Consider the following 16,466-nt stretch of genomic DNA (forward strand, 5'->3'; position numbering starts at 1 on the left):
TGTCTGCCACGTGAACAATACCCCGAGGAAGCAAATGGAAGTTAAGAAGGTGAGAGGCCTGGTAAGATTCACCTTTTATACACAACTCTGGTGGCAGCTCAGAGGAGAGCATGTGGTTTCTTTTAGGATCCATCAGGGAAGGTGTAAATAGGGAACCAGAACTTGGGGTACAGACTGTACCTGACACCACTCCGGAAACAGGGCTTCACAGAGCAGAGGAGCGCCAATGAGTGAAGGGGATAATTTCAGAACAAATAAAATTTTGCCATTTAAAATACCATTCAAGTAATTGGACCAGCGGCAAAGCGTTACCTGGTAGCTTGTTTTTTTGAGGTGCTCACCATGTGCCAGGCACCATGCTGAATTTTAGCTGTTTTCTCCTTTAGTGCCCGCAAAAGCCCTGAAACTGTTTCTACTTTGCAGACAAGGAGACGATGGTGAAACTACTAAACCCGAGCTCCTGAGCACTAACCAGCTTGTGGGGAGACAGCGTCCGACCACCGTGTGGCTCACCCCCTTTGTTGTACAGATGAGGAGACTGAAGAAACGAGGGTCATGGACTCATAATAATTGGTGGTGTCAGAATTCGAACAGTCGTAACCTGCCAGGCATTCCTCCTGCTACACCACGCTACCCTGTGTGGAGACTCATTCATTTGTTCACCTCATAACAGTGTACTAACACTGTCACACTGCGCTCACTCTGGAACCGGCAACTGCACTAAGCAGTTTAGAGATACTGACTCATTTGATCCTCACCACAACGCTTTTCTCCAATTTCTACTTGAGGACACAGGCACAGAGAAGTTATGACTTGCCGGGCACCAAATACCTATTGATTGAGGACCTGCTATGTGCCAGACCCTGATCCAAAGGAGAGAGATACAGCCGTGAACAAAACACAGCCCTGCCCCAGAGAGCTTACATGCTAGACATGGGAAGTTCCTGTAGATCATAAAGGCCAGGGGGCTGGAAAAATAAAGCAGGGCAGGGGGACAGAGTAGATGCCCTTGGAGGTCTGTATGAAAAGAAAGGGCAGGTTATACTTGCTAATAATTTAAATAAACTTTGCAGCCCAACTCGCCTAAAGATCTTCATGACGCACACTGAATACAGTGAGTGCAAACTCTTATTTTTTATTGTCCTGTGGCTACATCAGAACCCTTGAGCCTGAGGTACCGAGATCAGGAAGATGGTTTTCCGAATGCCAGGCGTTCAGAGCTGGCAGACTGTGGACACCGCAGAAACCCCTTGTCCCTTTCATCGTTAACCTAATAAATATTAATATCCGGCTCTGGTGACTAGTGCACAGGTTCACATTGCAGCCTCGGCGGCGGCTGGACCGTTCCAGCTCCGCCCCGCTCTCCGCACCACACTCTGGGCGCGCAGCCTGTCGACCCGCCGGGGCTCCCCGTGCACGCTTACTGTCGGCCCGCCTCGCGGGGCGCCGGCCACATCCGGGGCTCGGGGGCCCGCGCGGTTGCCATGGCAGCGGGGTCGCGGCGGGCGCGCGGGCAGGCCCCGAGGCTGGCGGTCGGCGGAGCCCCAGAACCGGACGGCAGTACTCGCAGCGCCCAGGGGCGATCGGGCAGCGCCGCCGCCATGTCCCTGAGCACCGGGGAGCCGGCCTCGGAGATGGTAAGCGTGGAGGGCGGGGAGGCCCCCTGGCTGCCTCCCCTCGCCGAGGCGCGGGCTGGAGGAAGGGGGCGCAGGGCCGACGACCGCCGGTGACAGCTGCCATTGTTGTTACCGCATAAGAGCGGGCCTCCGGACCCCGGCCGCGTGCGACTGGCCGGGCGTCGCTGCCCCTCGCCCAGCCTCCAGCCACCTCTAGTTCCCCGCTTGTCCTTGCACTGGCCGTCGCTTCCGGAAAGCCCTCCCGGACACTGCGCCCTCGCTGCTCGGCGCCTGCGAAGCCGGGCCTGTGCCGAGCCAGCGACCGCGGCCCGCCGGGTGACAGAGCTTACTGCGTAAGTGTCCGCCCACCCCGTGCCTCCAGGGCGGGGGACTTGGTTTATCCAATGTGTTTCTGGCGCGCCAACCATCTGCTGGAGACATTATTGTGGATGAATAAACTGCATTCCAGTGGCGTGGGGTGGGGTGGGGGAGAACAAGGTAAAAAAACAGATCATGTCCATCAAGTCAGAAAGTGGAAAGTGCGCTGCAGAAAATAAAACAGCCCATGTGACGGAGGTGGACTGGGGAGGCTGCTTTAGACTGGGTGCCAGGAACAGCCACTCTGAGAAGTTGGAGTGTCCTGATGTCACTGATGAGAAGGAGGCATTCTGGTAAAGAACAGAGACCAGTGGGGCCAGCAGGTGCAAAGGTCCTGGGGTGGGAAAGTGCAGTGGTTCCAGAGCCTTAAAGAAAGCTTGCTGGGATCTCCTCAAGGGCATGGGTGTGGACGGAAGGGAGCCACGGGCCTGACCGTGGAGAGCCTTGCAGGCCATGCATGGAGTTTGAATGTATTCGGGCCACAGTGGGAAGCCTTTGGAGGGCTCCAGACAAAGGGAACCTGGCTCACTTTGCTTCCTTCTCCCAGAGATGGCAGTACCCAGCATGGCTGTACAGAGCTGACCCCAAGCGGGGGCTCAGTGCTGCTGCCACTGGAGCTGCTGAAAGTTTCCTACTTGTCCCTCAAGGCACCAAGTCCTGCCTCATCTGGAAGGCCTGCCCGTCGACAGTGGCCTCAGTTACTGCTCCTTCAACGTCTCATATTGTTATTATAAATGTTATTCATGCCCAGTAGAGAAAATCAATTACCCATAATCTAACTGCCTACAGAAAACCACAGTTAATGTTTGGTGTATTTCCTTCCGACCTTTTTTCAGCGCATCTTTTTTTTTCATGTGCTTTTTAAAACTTGAGATCATTTTTATATTGTTTTGTAACCTTTGCCGTTTTATTTCTTCCTAGCATCTTCCCATATCCACACACTTTCAAAAACATGATTTTTAAAATTCTAACTTTATATATATATACATATAACTGAATCACTTTGCTGTACACCTGAAACTAACACAACATTGTAAATCAACTCTACTTCAATTTTTTAAAAAAAGAAATACATCAAAGACAAATACTGTATCATCTCACTTATATATGGCATGTAAACAGCAGGGAGTTACCCTATTGCACAGGGAACTATATTCAATATCTTGTAATAACCTATAATGGAAAAGAATTTGAAAAAATATATGTCTGATATAACTGAATCAGTTTACTGTACACCTGAAACTAACACAATGCTGTAAATCAACTATACTTCAATTAAAAAAAAAATTTTTTTTTAAACTGTAACGTGGGAATTCCCTGGCGGTCCAGTGGTTAAGACTCCGTGCTTCCACTGCAGGGGACACGGATTTGATCCCTGGTGGGGTAACTAAGATCTCGCCTGCCGTGTGGCGTGGCCTAAATAAATAAATATTCTCGACAATTATTACTCATGCAAAAATGGAAAGATAATATTTTTAAAAAATAAAATGCTAACCTAATAGGATAGCCCTATTTTAACTCTCCATTTCCTTGCTTTTACCCTTTTTTTAAATTTATTTATTTTATTTACATTTATTTTTGGCTGCATTGGGTCTTCATTGCTGCATGCGGGCTTTCTCTAGTTGAGGCGAGCAGGGGCTACTCTTCCTTGCGGTGCGAGGGCTTGTCATTCCGGTGGCTTTTCTTGTTGCTGAGCTCAGGCTCTAGAGCACAGGCTTCGTAGTTTAGGCGCACGGGCTTCGTTGCTCCGTGGCATGTGGGATCTTCCTGGACCAGGGCTCGAACCCGTGTCCTGTGCATTGGTAGGCAGATTCTTAGCCACTGCCCCACCAGGGAAGCTCACTTTTACTCTCATGTTTTCATGTTTGTGCTGTTAGAAGCAATGCTGCTGTAAACGTTCTTGCACATAGAAGCGTTTGTTAAGCCCCTTATACATGCCGGCCTCTGAGGAGACAAAGACAAGCTGAGCCCCAGTGCCTTGGTCTCCAGGAACCCAGTCTGTGGAAGAGGCTGGGGCAGGGCTCTCCGGGCGTTTAGGAGACTCGCCGCCCTTGGCCCAGGCTAACTGGCAATTTCTCTGCTGAGCTTACGTCTGTTCTCAACCAGACAAGAACCTCCTGTGAACAGGCACTGTCCAGTCTGTCCAATCCTCCGAGTCCCTTGGAACACAGCCGCCTCTGGGCTTGCTCGTGAACCTCACAGAGCACTTACCGCGGTGCCAGGGAGCCCACTGTGCCGTGGCCGTGAGCAGGCCCCGCTGGCCAGGGCAGAGCCACAGGGGTGAAGTGGAGGCTGGGCGTGGTCCCTGGTGATTTAAGGGCCAACGCTTCTTAAAGGGCTCACAGTTTCTAGAGCAAGATGATAAGAGCATTTACAGGGCAGGGCGTTTACTACTTGGAAGATTCTCTGTTCCCTGCTCTACGGCTCTGCCTGCTCTAGAAGCCTTTGTCCACCAGGTCCAGCATCTGGGCCCTTCAAAAGTAGTTTCTATTGCCTGCTCTTTCCCCCTGTATATTGGTCACACTTTCCTGTTTCTCTGTGTGTCTCGTCGTTTTTTGTTGAAAACTAGACATTTAGATAACATATTACAGCAGCTCCTCCCCACGGGGTTGATGTGGTTTGCTCAGTCGTTCGTTTATGTGCTGAGTGACTTGGCCGAGCTAACGTGTGAAGTCGATTTCCCCGCACCGTGCAGCCTCGGGTTACCCTTGGGTCAGCAGAAGCCACTTGTTGGTCAGAGGTTGTGTTTCACCCCCGGGCCAGTCAGATTTTCGCCCTTGACCATTGAGTGGTGTGTGTGTGTGTGTGTGTGTGTGTGTGTGTGTGTGTGTGTGTGTGTGTAGGCTGCTGTCACAGTTCAGGGGTTTACATCTTTGCCCACGCACAACGGGGAACTAGCGCGTATGGGTTTTCCCTCTCCCATCTCTCCTGAGAGGGCGACCTTGGACATGCGTGTGGCTCTCTGGACTTCCGGGGGTGCCTGTCATTGTACTTTGAAGCCTGGCTTCCTGGGGTCTGCTCTTGGGTCAGGGTAGTTTATCATTCAGCCAGGGTTTGGTCAGCAGCTGCGCCAAAGCCCCAGCACCACCAGGGCTCGCGCCCTTGGGTTGACGTGGGTGCAGCGTGGGGACAAGCCTGCTCTGACAGAGCACTCCAGGGCTTGCCAGCGGCCTCCCTGAGCCTCAGGGCTGACCGCGACCTCAGGAGGGCGCTCTGGGCTCTTCACCTTCCGGTTGCTCTGCCAGTGGGCTCTCTGCTGCGTGACCGCGGAGCTGCGGGCCTCGGGATCGCTCCCCACTTTGTCTGCAACTTGGCAATGGAATCAGGGAGGCGTGCAATTCTCCACTCTCTGGTGCAAATACAGTCAGTCCCCTCGGCACAGCCGTCGTCCTGCCTCTCCCTTTGGGGAGGACCTCTGGGCCACTGCACAGCAGGGACAGTGCAGTGTTTCCCCGGAGTGACACTTCTTCTGGGCCTGCCCTCCCTGCGTGGACCCTGTGCCCTACCAGCACAGGGGAAGTCTTTGTCTGCCGCCTCTGGGGTAGAGCTTACACCCTACTTCTGGGAGCTGGGGGCAGGGGATCCACCACCACCCCTGTTGTGTTGACTGCACCCGCCTGGAGGAGAGCTCTCTGGAATCCTTTCTATCAGATGGAGACGGGGAGCTGAGGGGTGCCTCTGACTCTCGACGTTCTTCCCTGGACTTAGTAGATATTTTTGAATCAATTTTTCTCCATAGCTGGGTGCTTTTGTCAGTTTCCAGAAACTGCAAAAGATTGTTTCGTGGCTTCTTCTGTTAAAAGGGTTGTTTGTTGAGGAGAGGGCCTTCCACGCTCTGGACGATGCCTCCTGGATGAATGCAGTCCTTCCCCGCTTTTACCATATACTAAGTCCCCATATGTTCCTGCATCTCTTTCTGGACACTATGTCTTTTTTCCCCAGTGTTTTAGTTAGTATATATTTAATGCTTTAAAAATCCTGGTAGGAGAACGTGTCCTCCCCGTCGACGAGGAAGCTGCGATGCAGAGGGGTGAGGGGCATGGCCACCATCACCGCCCTGCGATTCCTGACTCACGGTGCATGAATGCGATCTCGTGTAGGAATGCGTGGCAGCTCAGATCGTACTTGGAGAAGGAAGAATGACTCGGCCGTTAACGTGCGCTTTTGTTTCTTTTTTTAATGCCGTGTATGGTCTCTTTCATGCTGCCGACTGAGGGGTGGATCTTGGGCTGTTCTATGATTTCAGATACTTATATTTTGCTTGTTTAGTTCCTTCTGACTGGCAGGATGGAGGGTGGCAGAGTTTGAGGGGGACTGATTGGGGGGGAAGCGATGGTGTGGGTGAGCCCACCTACGAACACAGAGACCACTTTGCTGTGTTCACCACACACGTAACCTCATTCCCTCGTAGAAACTGCAGGTCCTTAAAAAGTTTTCAAGACTTTGTTCAGAACAAAGAATAGTGACAAGTATTCACAAAAGAAAGTCTTGCTACTTTTCTATGCAGTTGTTGACAGCTCACCTTCACGGTTGGCGGGCTGCCCTTTGTGATGCCAGGGGACGAAGACTGAGCCTTTGACTGGCTTTCCTGATCTCCTACATCGTGTGTATACCAGTTCCCTCCCTTCCCTGCCTCAATTTTGCACATCATTTCCATATACTAGGTTCAGTGAAAACTTTACAACTATCGTTTGCTATTTATACCTTAAAATGTCATCTGTTTAATGACATCAAAAAAGTAATTCAGTGGCTGATTTTTTAAAGATTCTGTTTGTTTGGAACGCACTACCTTCCCTTCGTCCCCCGAATCCAGTCCCTCCGCACCCTTACGCTGGACTCTCCTTGTTTAAGAGGCGCGCACCGGAAGGGTGCCCCCTGTGGCAGCTGCCCCCTGCCCCTGTGATTGTGCGACCCCACGTTTTTAGTAAAAGTTCAAGCGGCCAGCAGAATTGTTGCTAACGTACTGATAGTTAAGCTTGTAGACGATACACGTGCTTTCCAGAATGCAGTCCAGTCCCGCTACAGCCCTGCATGGACTCAGCTGCGCTCCAGACAGCTCGCTGAACCGTAGTTACACCGCCACCCAGATACGGCATTATTGGTTCATAACGGGCGCATTCAGTCCTAACTTCAGTATCAGCGTTTTAGGTCAACTGTACAGGACGGTGGAGGGATTTTAGAAATTGTTCTGCTTTCTCTCCTTGTAGGGTTTAAACCTGAGTAAGTGTGTTAACACAGACACATCATTCTCTTGGGAAAGTTCCCTTTTCTCCTTGACATGCCAGTGCCGATGTTAGTACAGATTTTACTTCACTCCCGGGGCCAGGGCAGATCGCTAGAATCAGAAGGTAGGAACCTCCATACGCCCAAATAACTCGTGTACTGATGGATACGTGAATGACTGATTTGTTCTCACCAGGATGTAGTCACAGGTTCCTTGTGCTTTGATACAAAGATGAAATACTTTTATCAAGAACCGTTCGTTGGGGGAGGGATAAATTAGGAGTATGGGATTAACAGATACACGCTACTGTATATAAAATAGATAAACAACAAGGATTTACTGTGTAGCTCAGGGAACTATATTCAATATCTTGTAATAGCCTATAATGAAAAGAATCTGAAATATGTACATATGTGACTGAATCACTGCTGTACAGCTGAAACTAACACAGTATTGTAAACCAACTATACTTCAATTAAATTAAAAAAAAAAAAAGTGTTTGTCAATTCTGTGGAGATGGTGTCGCTAGACTGACAGGCCTGGAGCAGCCCTGCCAGCAGAGTTTTGTGTTTTTTTGTTTTTTTTAAACATCTTCATTGGAGTATAATTGCTTTACAATGGTGTGTTAGTTTCTGCTTTATAACAAAGTGCATCAGTTATACATATACATACGTTCCCATATCTCTTCCCTCTTGCGTCTCCCTCCCTCCCACCCCCCCATCCCACCTCGGTGGTTTGTGACCACCTAGAGGGGTGGGGCCAGCAGAGTTTTGTTCTGTGTCCCCACCTGTTCCTTCGGATGCGACGGGACAGACTGGCTGCTCCTGCCGTGGACGGATGCTCTGAGTTGGATGGGGGGCTCTGCGGCCGCAGCACGGCCTGGCCCGGCCGCTCCCACTCTGTCAGGGTGACTGTGGAGCCAAGCTGGCGCCTGAAGCTTTCTCTGTTCGCATCTCTTCCTCCAGGGAGATGACAGCCTGTCTGCAATAACCTTCGACTCTGACTCAGAGACGGTGAGTGCGGGGGGGGCGTGGCTGCGGTGCTCACACGCGGCGTCCCCACAAGTGCTGTGTTTAGCGCCCCATCACAAATTCCACATGCTGCTCCGAGTTTGAAAAGCTCCAGGCCCTCAGGTGGATTTGAATAACTTAGATGGTAATTTTAAAACTTTTACCCGGAAGTTAGTCGTGAGCTGAGTACTTCTGAGGCTGATGACAAGTTCCTATCCTGCACCTGGTTTTGGCCTGCACTCCCCCCGCCCCCAGCTCCCCAGTCCTGACACGTAACGGCGGGGCGGGGGTGGGGGGGGCGGGAGCAGAGCTCCGTGATGCAGTCGGAGGCTGAGGTGTGAGAAAGGAGACCTTGGCAGGTGCTCGCCTCCCAGCAGACAAATTCTAGCCTAACCACAGCACGGAGCCCTGGGGGAAGGCGGCCCCAGCACGTCCCACCGCAGCTCTGGGGACTCCAGGGGCGGCATCCTGGGCCTGTTGTCTGAGGCGCAGGACCTCCGCAGAGCTAAGAGTGTTCCCTCCACGCCACTGAGGGCGTGGGCCCAAGATGCTCCCGGGAGGAGGAGGGATCGGGACCAGTCTCCTGGGGGAAAGTCAGCCTGCACGGAGCACTTCAGTGTTCCCGCTGGCGGGGAAGTAAGTGGGGTTCTGTGTCCGGCGTGAAGCAGATCGGGGAGGAAGGCATGGAAGGGGCCCCCGGCTCCAGGCGGGCCCCTCCTGCTGCACCTTCTCCTCTGCCTCACTCTCAGGTTTCATCTTGCTGAGTCCCGCCTGCGGACAGTCACACCCCCGTGCTCCAGGGGGGCGTGGGGACGGCTGGTGGTACCTTCAGGGCGGATTTGAGGCGGGACACCTCCGTCTCTGCTGGACGCGGCCGGGCTGCTGCTCCTGCGTCTGGGGGCGTCTCCCTGTGCCCTGTGCCCTCCTTTGCGTGCACTCTGCTTCGGCCAGTTAATCTGCCGCCCCCGCCCATCCTGAACACCCCGGTGCTTCCTGGTTGGGACCCTTGGGGCTGCTCGAGAAGGCTCAACCCGCTTTCTGTCGTTTCTTCTTCCTTTCAGAAAGCGAAAAGGAAAAGTTTCCACAGACCTCCCCCTACATCACCGAGTAAGTATGACCAGGCCCCTGTCCCTCAAGTTTCCACAGTTTAACTCAGAAAATGGTGGTTGGAAGCCCTCCTTCCCCAGCGTCCTGCGAGGAAGATCAGGACCGCCTTCTTCTCTGAACCCTTAGGGCCACTGAGGCAGGGCCCGCGAGGGCTGAGGTCCCGAGCTGTCACTGTCCCATTGAGCCCCCCTCCTCCCTCCCACACACACAGTGCTTCGCGGCCTTCCACGTTCTCTTTCTCAAGTCGCCATGCGCTTCCCAGCGCTGCCAAAGGGAAGACAACGCAGGATTTATTCCTCGAGACACAAAGCTGTTCATCTGGGTGCTTTGCTGAATTTTATGTTTCCCGAGGCCTTTGTGACAAACCAAGTCCTAGATTGGCTTCCTTCTGCTGCGCACAAGCCTGCGGCCTTGCCTGACTTATTATCTACGTGTGTGTACCATATGCGTAGGCTTACGTTTCTTATACACATAAGTATTTGAAACATACTGTCTTATATATGACACACTCAGAGAATACAAGTGAACTTTCATATTAGCCCAGGAACCACATAATCAGAAAGATAGATTCCTGCAAAGAGAAGAAAGTATGTTTCATATCACAAACAAATACGAGTGTTAGAAAGAAGCATCTGGCAATCTGGAGTTCGGAGGTCCCGGCTCTCCTTCCGTGGAGAAAATTGAGCATTGATATAAAGTGAAAGTATGGGTGTTTGTGTTTTAAACCTTCTCTTTTCAGCCCATTTTGTTTCAGTCCTTCTTGTCTAGAAAGTACCTAAGGTAAATGTCAGACATCTCTCATTATTCTTGCTGGAAGTCAAGCATTTCAAGTGTTGGAAATGCTAGTAACCAAATTACTCTTATCTCGATTTCTGTAAATGTCAGAATTGTGTTTCACGTAATTTAGGATGGCCAGAACCCCCGAAGCATTAAAACCCCCTGAGAGGTGTGCTGTCACTCAGTGGCCCTGCCCCTGCCCGCCCCCCAGCGTGCTCTCCCCCGGCCATGCCTGACGCCTGTCCCCCCAGCAGCGCTGATCCCAGGCACCTTGCTCATCCAACATGGACACGGCGACAGGACGCTCTGTGTCCCCTCCCTGGGACACCCCCAGCCCGCCCTCCTAACACTCCCTTAAGAGGTGTGCGCCTGTCTGATTTCCGGGCCGTGACAGAAGGAGTCATGCCTGTCCTGTTCACTTCATGAGTGGTTCTCTTCACTGCCCAGTCCGGGGCCACGTGGGTTTGCAGCTACCCGCGCTCTGAGATTTTCGGGCTTCACAGCGCTCTGAGGAGGCCGGGGCAGGCGGCCAGTTTCCGGTCCTTCCACACCGACAGGTTTCCACCGCCTGCTGCCTTTTTCCTTCTTCCTTCGCAGCTCTATCCATAGGCGTACATGTTTGGGAATCCTTACTACTTATCGATAAATCCCATACGTTTAGGAGGGAAATGTCGTTTGTGGGTTTTTTCCAATCACTAATTTACCTTCATAAATGAGCACTCCAATGTGTCTTTACTCCTTCACCCTAAACAATAATGGGAAATTTTCCATAAATTCTGAAGCCATGGAAAAATCTTAGAAATTTTAAAAATTAAATGTATTAGATTTAGAATCCCAGGACCTTCTACAGATATAAATTTCTTTGGTATTTAAGAAATATAAGCATATTTTATGAATAGCTTGGTTTTGCATAAGTTTGCATAATCTCCATAAGATTCCAGATTAAAATATAATTTTAAAACCTTTCCGTTGTTTTGATGACAAAATCAAAAATGCCCTGGAAAAATACAATTTTTTCCTCATTTCTTCTAGCCGTTTTACGTATCAAGTTCTAAATATTATTACTTGCACGCTAGGTATTGACAGCAACATGAAAAAATATTTACGGTGTTAAGTATAAAGGATACAAAATTGTGTGTTCACTATGACTGCAGCTATATAAAAATACATATGCCTCTGAAAAAATTGAATGGGAAATTAAGTACTGTAATATTGGTAGAATTTTAGATTCACATTTTAAAATAAATGTCCCGTTATTTCTCTATAATAAAAAGTAAAAAACAAATGTAAGTATACCTACAAGTCGTAACTATAGTTTTAATTCTGTCGGAGTGTGTTCATCTGGGGTTGGCACGCCCTTGGGAATATTTTGCTTTGCCACTTCTGTCTCTCGGAAGCACGTATGTTGAACGGACATTGATACCTGGCACCTCTAAAACCACACGTTGGCCTTTCAGAGTCACCTTATCACTCTAAGCCGCGAAAAGTGGCCTCCTGGAGGTCTCTGAGGACAGCCGGCAGCGCGCCCCTCGGGAGCCAAATGTCCTTAACCCCCCAGAAGCTGTGGCTGGGAAGCTCAAAGCAAGGTATGTGGTCGCCCGGGAGAAACCCTTCCTGCTCGAAGGGAGCGTCTTAGAAATCTCGGGTGGTGACCTGGCACAGAGCGTTTAATACGACTCATTGGAGCCGCACTGTTTTTGATCTTCTCAAAGACATCGCGCCCCACGGCTTTTACGCAGCGTGTGGTGTGGTTCCTGACGTTTGCCGCCTGGGTCCTGGCTTGTCTGGGCGCTGCGGGAAGTCGTGTGTTGGAGCTGCTCCTGCTGGCTTGAGGAGTTGTGTGAGCTGTCCCGTGTCACACCGGCAGCTTGAGATTGGGTGTGCCGGGGATACGCACACCGCGGGAGTGGGCAAACGCCACACGTCAGGGCTTTGTTTATTTTGCGGGCCGGTGGCTGGACGTTTCTCACACACCACTGGTCTCCCTAAGCTTTCTTCAACCCTGAAGACTGATTATTAGAGGCAGCGCCTTACGTTGTCTCTGCTTGTCCCTGTCATATTAAATCCATGCACGTTGAAACCGGGAAGTCTGACCCCAGCCCTGAAATCAGACCTCACCTTGGAGCGTGCATGGACCAACAGCCCCCCCCAGCAGCACCCCTGACGATTTGACTGAAGCGGAAAGAATGCAGAGGTCAAATCTCAGGCGTTCTGCCAGCCACGGTGAGCACGTTGATGGTGACACAGCCACGACTGAGGAACAGCAGAGCGGAAGGGCATGGGGATTGGTGGGTGTGCTCTGACAGTGAGATCTGGGGCTCCCTCAGTCAGTGTCCTGAGGACAGTGGCCCCTGAAAGTCCATCCTGCCCTCCTAGAAAGCGGCTTTCCCGATGTGGACAGAGACATCGTCCCGGGCTTCAGTGGTGCCTATCTCCCTAAACTTAGAGTTGTATTTAAATTTGTTGTATAAACAATCTCAGAAATGAGAACTGCAAGGATAATAAAAACCCCAGATGTCACCAGAAAGAATCGGTTGGTTTTCATGTTTCCGTCTTCCTGTCTGATCTTACCCATGTGCTTCCTCCCTCCTTTACTGCTTTGCTTGTCGGCCCTGGCCCCGTGGGAAGCACAGAGGAACCTTGTCCTGGTGCCAGGGATGGTCACCTTGCCGCACTGCTAGCTGGCAGCGCTGTTTCAGGCTGGTGTGTTTCAGAGTCCTGACCCCTTAGGGATCACATGGAAGCAGAGAGCAGTGTACACTGTACCTACCGTTAGACATCGGACTGGGTGCTGTCACCTGCGTGATGACATGACCACGTTTGTTTTTGTTTGTCTTTTTATCTGTTTGCTGTTTAAAATCTAAAGACAGCACTTCTCCTTTTGACCCCCTCCGTTAATCCTTTTACTATAATTAAGCCCCGTGTTCACATCTTTTAGTTTTCTCTTGCTTCTTCTTTCTATATCAATACCGGTTTTGGTTTCCTTACTTCTGGGGAAAGAAGTTAAAACAAGAAAAAAAAAAAAAAAAAGAAGAATTTCATTAACCTCCAGGTTTCCCTTAAGGTGTGGCCAAGAATTCCTTCTACTTTGCAGACAGTCTTTTCAGAGGGTTGTGTGTCTCCCTGCAGGCTATGTTCCTGGGACCCCTGTCTACAGAGAGATGGAGGGCATGTATGACGAGATCATTGAGCTGAAGAAGGTAGCGTTTCCCTCTGTTCTCTGTTGACTTTAAGCGGGAAAGCCCTCGGTAACGTGGATGGAAAGTCACACCTGTGCTGGGATGTGTCACGTGGGAAATAGGAGCTGTAGAGTGACAGCTGAGTTTAAACCCCGGCCCGGTGCCTGAGCAGCTGGGCGGCACTGGCTCACGGAGAGGGCCTCGATCCCGCTGTGAGAGGAGCCTGGACAGCAGTTAGAGCCCGCCGTGCTCTGCTTCTCCGGCCCCCACAGTGGACAGCACCCGGGGAGGTCTAGATTAACTCCAGTCCCTCTGCGCCCTGAGACTTGGCCTTATGATAGGTCTTTTGGTGTTATTATTATCAATAACTTCCCGTTTGCATAATTCTTTGGTGTTAAGGGCATTTCACAGGCCTGATCTCAGTTGATGTCCACAAGGGCCCCAAGAGATATAGGTCATAGCCTTGAGATTCAGAGAGGTGAGTAGTCTCTCCAAGGTTAACCAGTAGGAGCACCAGGATTTCCATCAAGGTCACCTGCCACCCGTTCCCTAAGGCACAAACTGTACTGCAGTAAATGACATCATCCTCACCTGCTTCACCGTCACCGCTACACCAAACCGGTCTTTAACAGCCGCACATATTCTTGTGCCGCTGGAGAAACGACTGGGCTTCCTTCCCTTCCGTCACGTGAGTCTGTTCACAGACCTGACGTCCCGACCCCACCCCTGCCCCGCCAGCTGAGCTGCGTCTGTCCGGAGGGCTGTGATCAGTCTGGGCAGCGTTAAGCAGGGCGTTGGCAGCCAGCGTGCCCAGAGCACGTGAGGAGTCTAGAAGCCATCTCGCCTGAGGGGCACCGGGCCAGGGCCCGTGGACGGGACCCAGCCCTCACCCGCGGGAGCTGCACAGCAGTGCAGGGCCCGCCCGATGAGTCAGGACGTCCCTGTCCAGAGATGTGTTAAGTGAATGGGGCACCGCAGGGAGGGTTGCTACCTTGGTGAAGGGACCGTACCGCGTGAGCTCTGAGAGCCCTGAACAATCGCCGCAGCGACACTCTCAGGAGGAACCTGCCTGGGGCCAGAAATGGGTCTCTGGGTAAAATGATGCTAACTTCACTCAAACTAAATAAGCCGAGGCTTCTCTTCAGAGAGGAGAGACTTTTATCTTCAAGACTCTGTCGCTCTGGCAGCTGGGGCATCAGGGTAGTTTTTCTCGGGCAGGTAATGCCTCAGTTTCCTGTAGAAAAACGGGGCTAATCATAATACAATTTCACAGGGTTTTGTGAGGATTCGATAAAATGGTCCACGAAGGGGCTTTAGTACCGGGCTGGTAGCTGTGCTGAGCACGAGGAACAGGGAAAAGGGAGGGCGCTTTTCTGGAATCCATATTTCTGGAAGCAGAATTCCCGGTATTGGATTTCTTATCTTTCCCAGTGACCGTACATTAATTGACTAATTCACTAAACACTTGTGAGGGCCAGTATCTCTCCTGCCGGCTGTGGCCATGTGGCCGACTCCCCAGGCTTCCCCCAGTGGGACGCACACTTGGTTGGAATTGTCCTTCCGGTGCTGGGGGCTGGCTGTGTTCAGACACTTCGGACTCTCTTCTGAGCACTACGAGTCCCTTGAAAGGAGAAGGGCTTCTCCAGGATAACTGGCTAATTTGGGGGCAGGCTGGTGCTGGACGCTGGTTCACCACGGAACTAGCTGACCCGCATGGGCATTTCCAGATGAGGCTTACGAGCACTGGCTTAACCTTACGCTTTTCAGGCTGTGGGGCTTCCCGGACTAGGGAAAAGCTTTTTCAAGTGAGGACGTTGAAAACAAACTTTAAAAATACCCTACCATCACCATTTTATAAAAGAACTATATATGTCCAAAATAATAGGAAGGGCATAATTTCAAAGTACAGGAGAGTGGTAAAAATTGAATAAACTTAGTTTTATGGGGCTTCCCTGGTGGCACAGTGGTTGAGAGTCCGCCTGCCGGTGCAGGGGATGCGGGTTCGTGCCCCGGTCCGGGAAGATTCCACGTGCCGCGGAGCGGCTGGGCCCGTGAGCCATGGCCGCTGAGCCTGCGCGTCCGGAGCCTGTGCTCCGCAACGGGAGAGGCCACAGCAGTGAGAGGCCCGCGTGCCGCAAAAAAAAAAAAAACAACTTAGTTTTATGAAAAACTGACAGTCTTCCCTCTAAGTTCACCCCAGACTGGTGAAAAGTTCATCCACAGGTAAACGTTTGGGAACCACTGCTCTGACCAACTGAGCCTTAGTTGAGGATAAGAATTTTAAATGGACACAAGACTGTGATAGTATGTGGTGTGTGAAGAACATGGGCTTTGTCACACGGACATGGAGGAGAGCGTCACATGGGCACCTTCCAGAAGTGCTGCTGGCAGTATCGATTGGGGGAGCAGCGTTTGTCTGTGGCAGGGGTGCTGCTGGCATTGTGTGGGGCAGAGTTCCTAGTTGCCTGGGTAGCCCTGCACCTAACGGGGCATTTACCCCCTGGCCCAGCCTTCACTGTGACGTCCAGACCTCCCTCACCCACTGCACACGCAAAGCCCTGATTGGGAACCAGGCAGCTTGTAAAACACCTCTCCAACTCAGTGTTTCACCAGGATATGTGTGTGTGTGTGTGTGTGTGTGTGTGTGTGTGTGTGTGTGTGTGTGTGGTCCTTCTTTCCTTCAGTCATTACACGTGCACAAAAGCAACATGGATCTGATGAGAACAAAGCTTCGGCGCTTAGAAGAGGAAAACAGCAGAAAGGACCGGCAGATAGAGCAGCTTTTGGATCCTTCCCGAGTAAGTTCCTGGCCCTGCACGGCGGTGCCCCGAGGCAGGCGTGGGGCGTGGCCAACGCGGGGGCGGGGGGGCGTGGCTAGACCACGTCTTGTCTTCATTCCTCAATCTACTTCCCACAGGGCCCGGATTTTGTTCGGACTCTGGCAGAGAAAAGGCCTGATACTGGCTGGGTGAGTATAATCTCCAGCAAAACAGATAACCTGTCCACTGAAACCTTACCTTCCAAACAGCCTGTAGAGAGATGCCTTTTCTCTACAGCACTCATACCAGAGGAGGAGCAGATTCGGGGAAGGGCTCGGGACCTCCTGAAACCCTACTCCGCGGAGCCGTAGGGATTACAAGAAGATGCTGGGGGGCTCTTAGTGGGAGTGGGAGGG

General features: G+C 51.6%; 1 protein-coding gene across 3 annotated transcripts in view; it reads left to right on the plus strand.

Annotated features, from left to right (window-relative positions):
• The first annotated feature begins 1,316 nt into the window (after nt 1-1,316).
• Nucleotides 1,317-16,466, plus strand: part of IQCE (IQ motif containing E) — a 39,460-nt gene continuing 24,310 nt past the window's right edge. For all 3 annotated transcript variants that reach the window (XR_013824122.1, XM_079899074.1, XM_079899075.1), the window contains exons 1-7: nt 1,317-1,637; nt 8,184-8,231; nt 9,290-9,335; nt 11,570-11,698; nt 13,242-13,312; nt 15,976-16,089; nt 16,209-16,259. Coding sequence is in view for 2 of the 3 variants with exons in the window: in XM_079899074.1 (XP_079755200.1) it covers nt 1,485-1,637; nt 8,184-8,231; nt 9,290-9,335; nt 11,570-11,698; nt 13,242-13,312; nt 15,976-16,089; nt 16,209-16,259 (612 nt within the window). In the remaining variant the exon portion in view is untranslated. The remainder of the gene's footprint in view (nt 1,638-8,183; nt 8,232-9,289; nt 9,336-11,569; nt 11,699-13,241; nt 13,313-15,975; nt 16,090-16,208; nt 16,260-16,466) is intronic.

This window comes from Stenella coeruleoalba (genome assembly GCF_951394435.1).
Source record: "Stenella coeruleoalba genome assembly, chromosome: 15".
Taxonomy (NCBI): domain Eukaryota; kingdom Metazoa; phylum Chordata; class Mammalia; order Artiodactyla; family Delphinidae; genus Stenella; species Stenella coeruleoalba.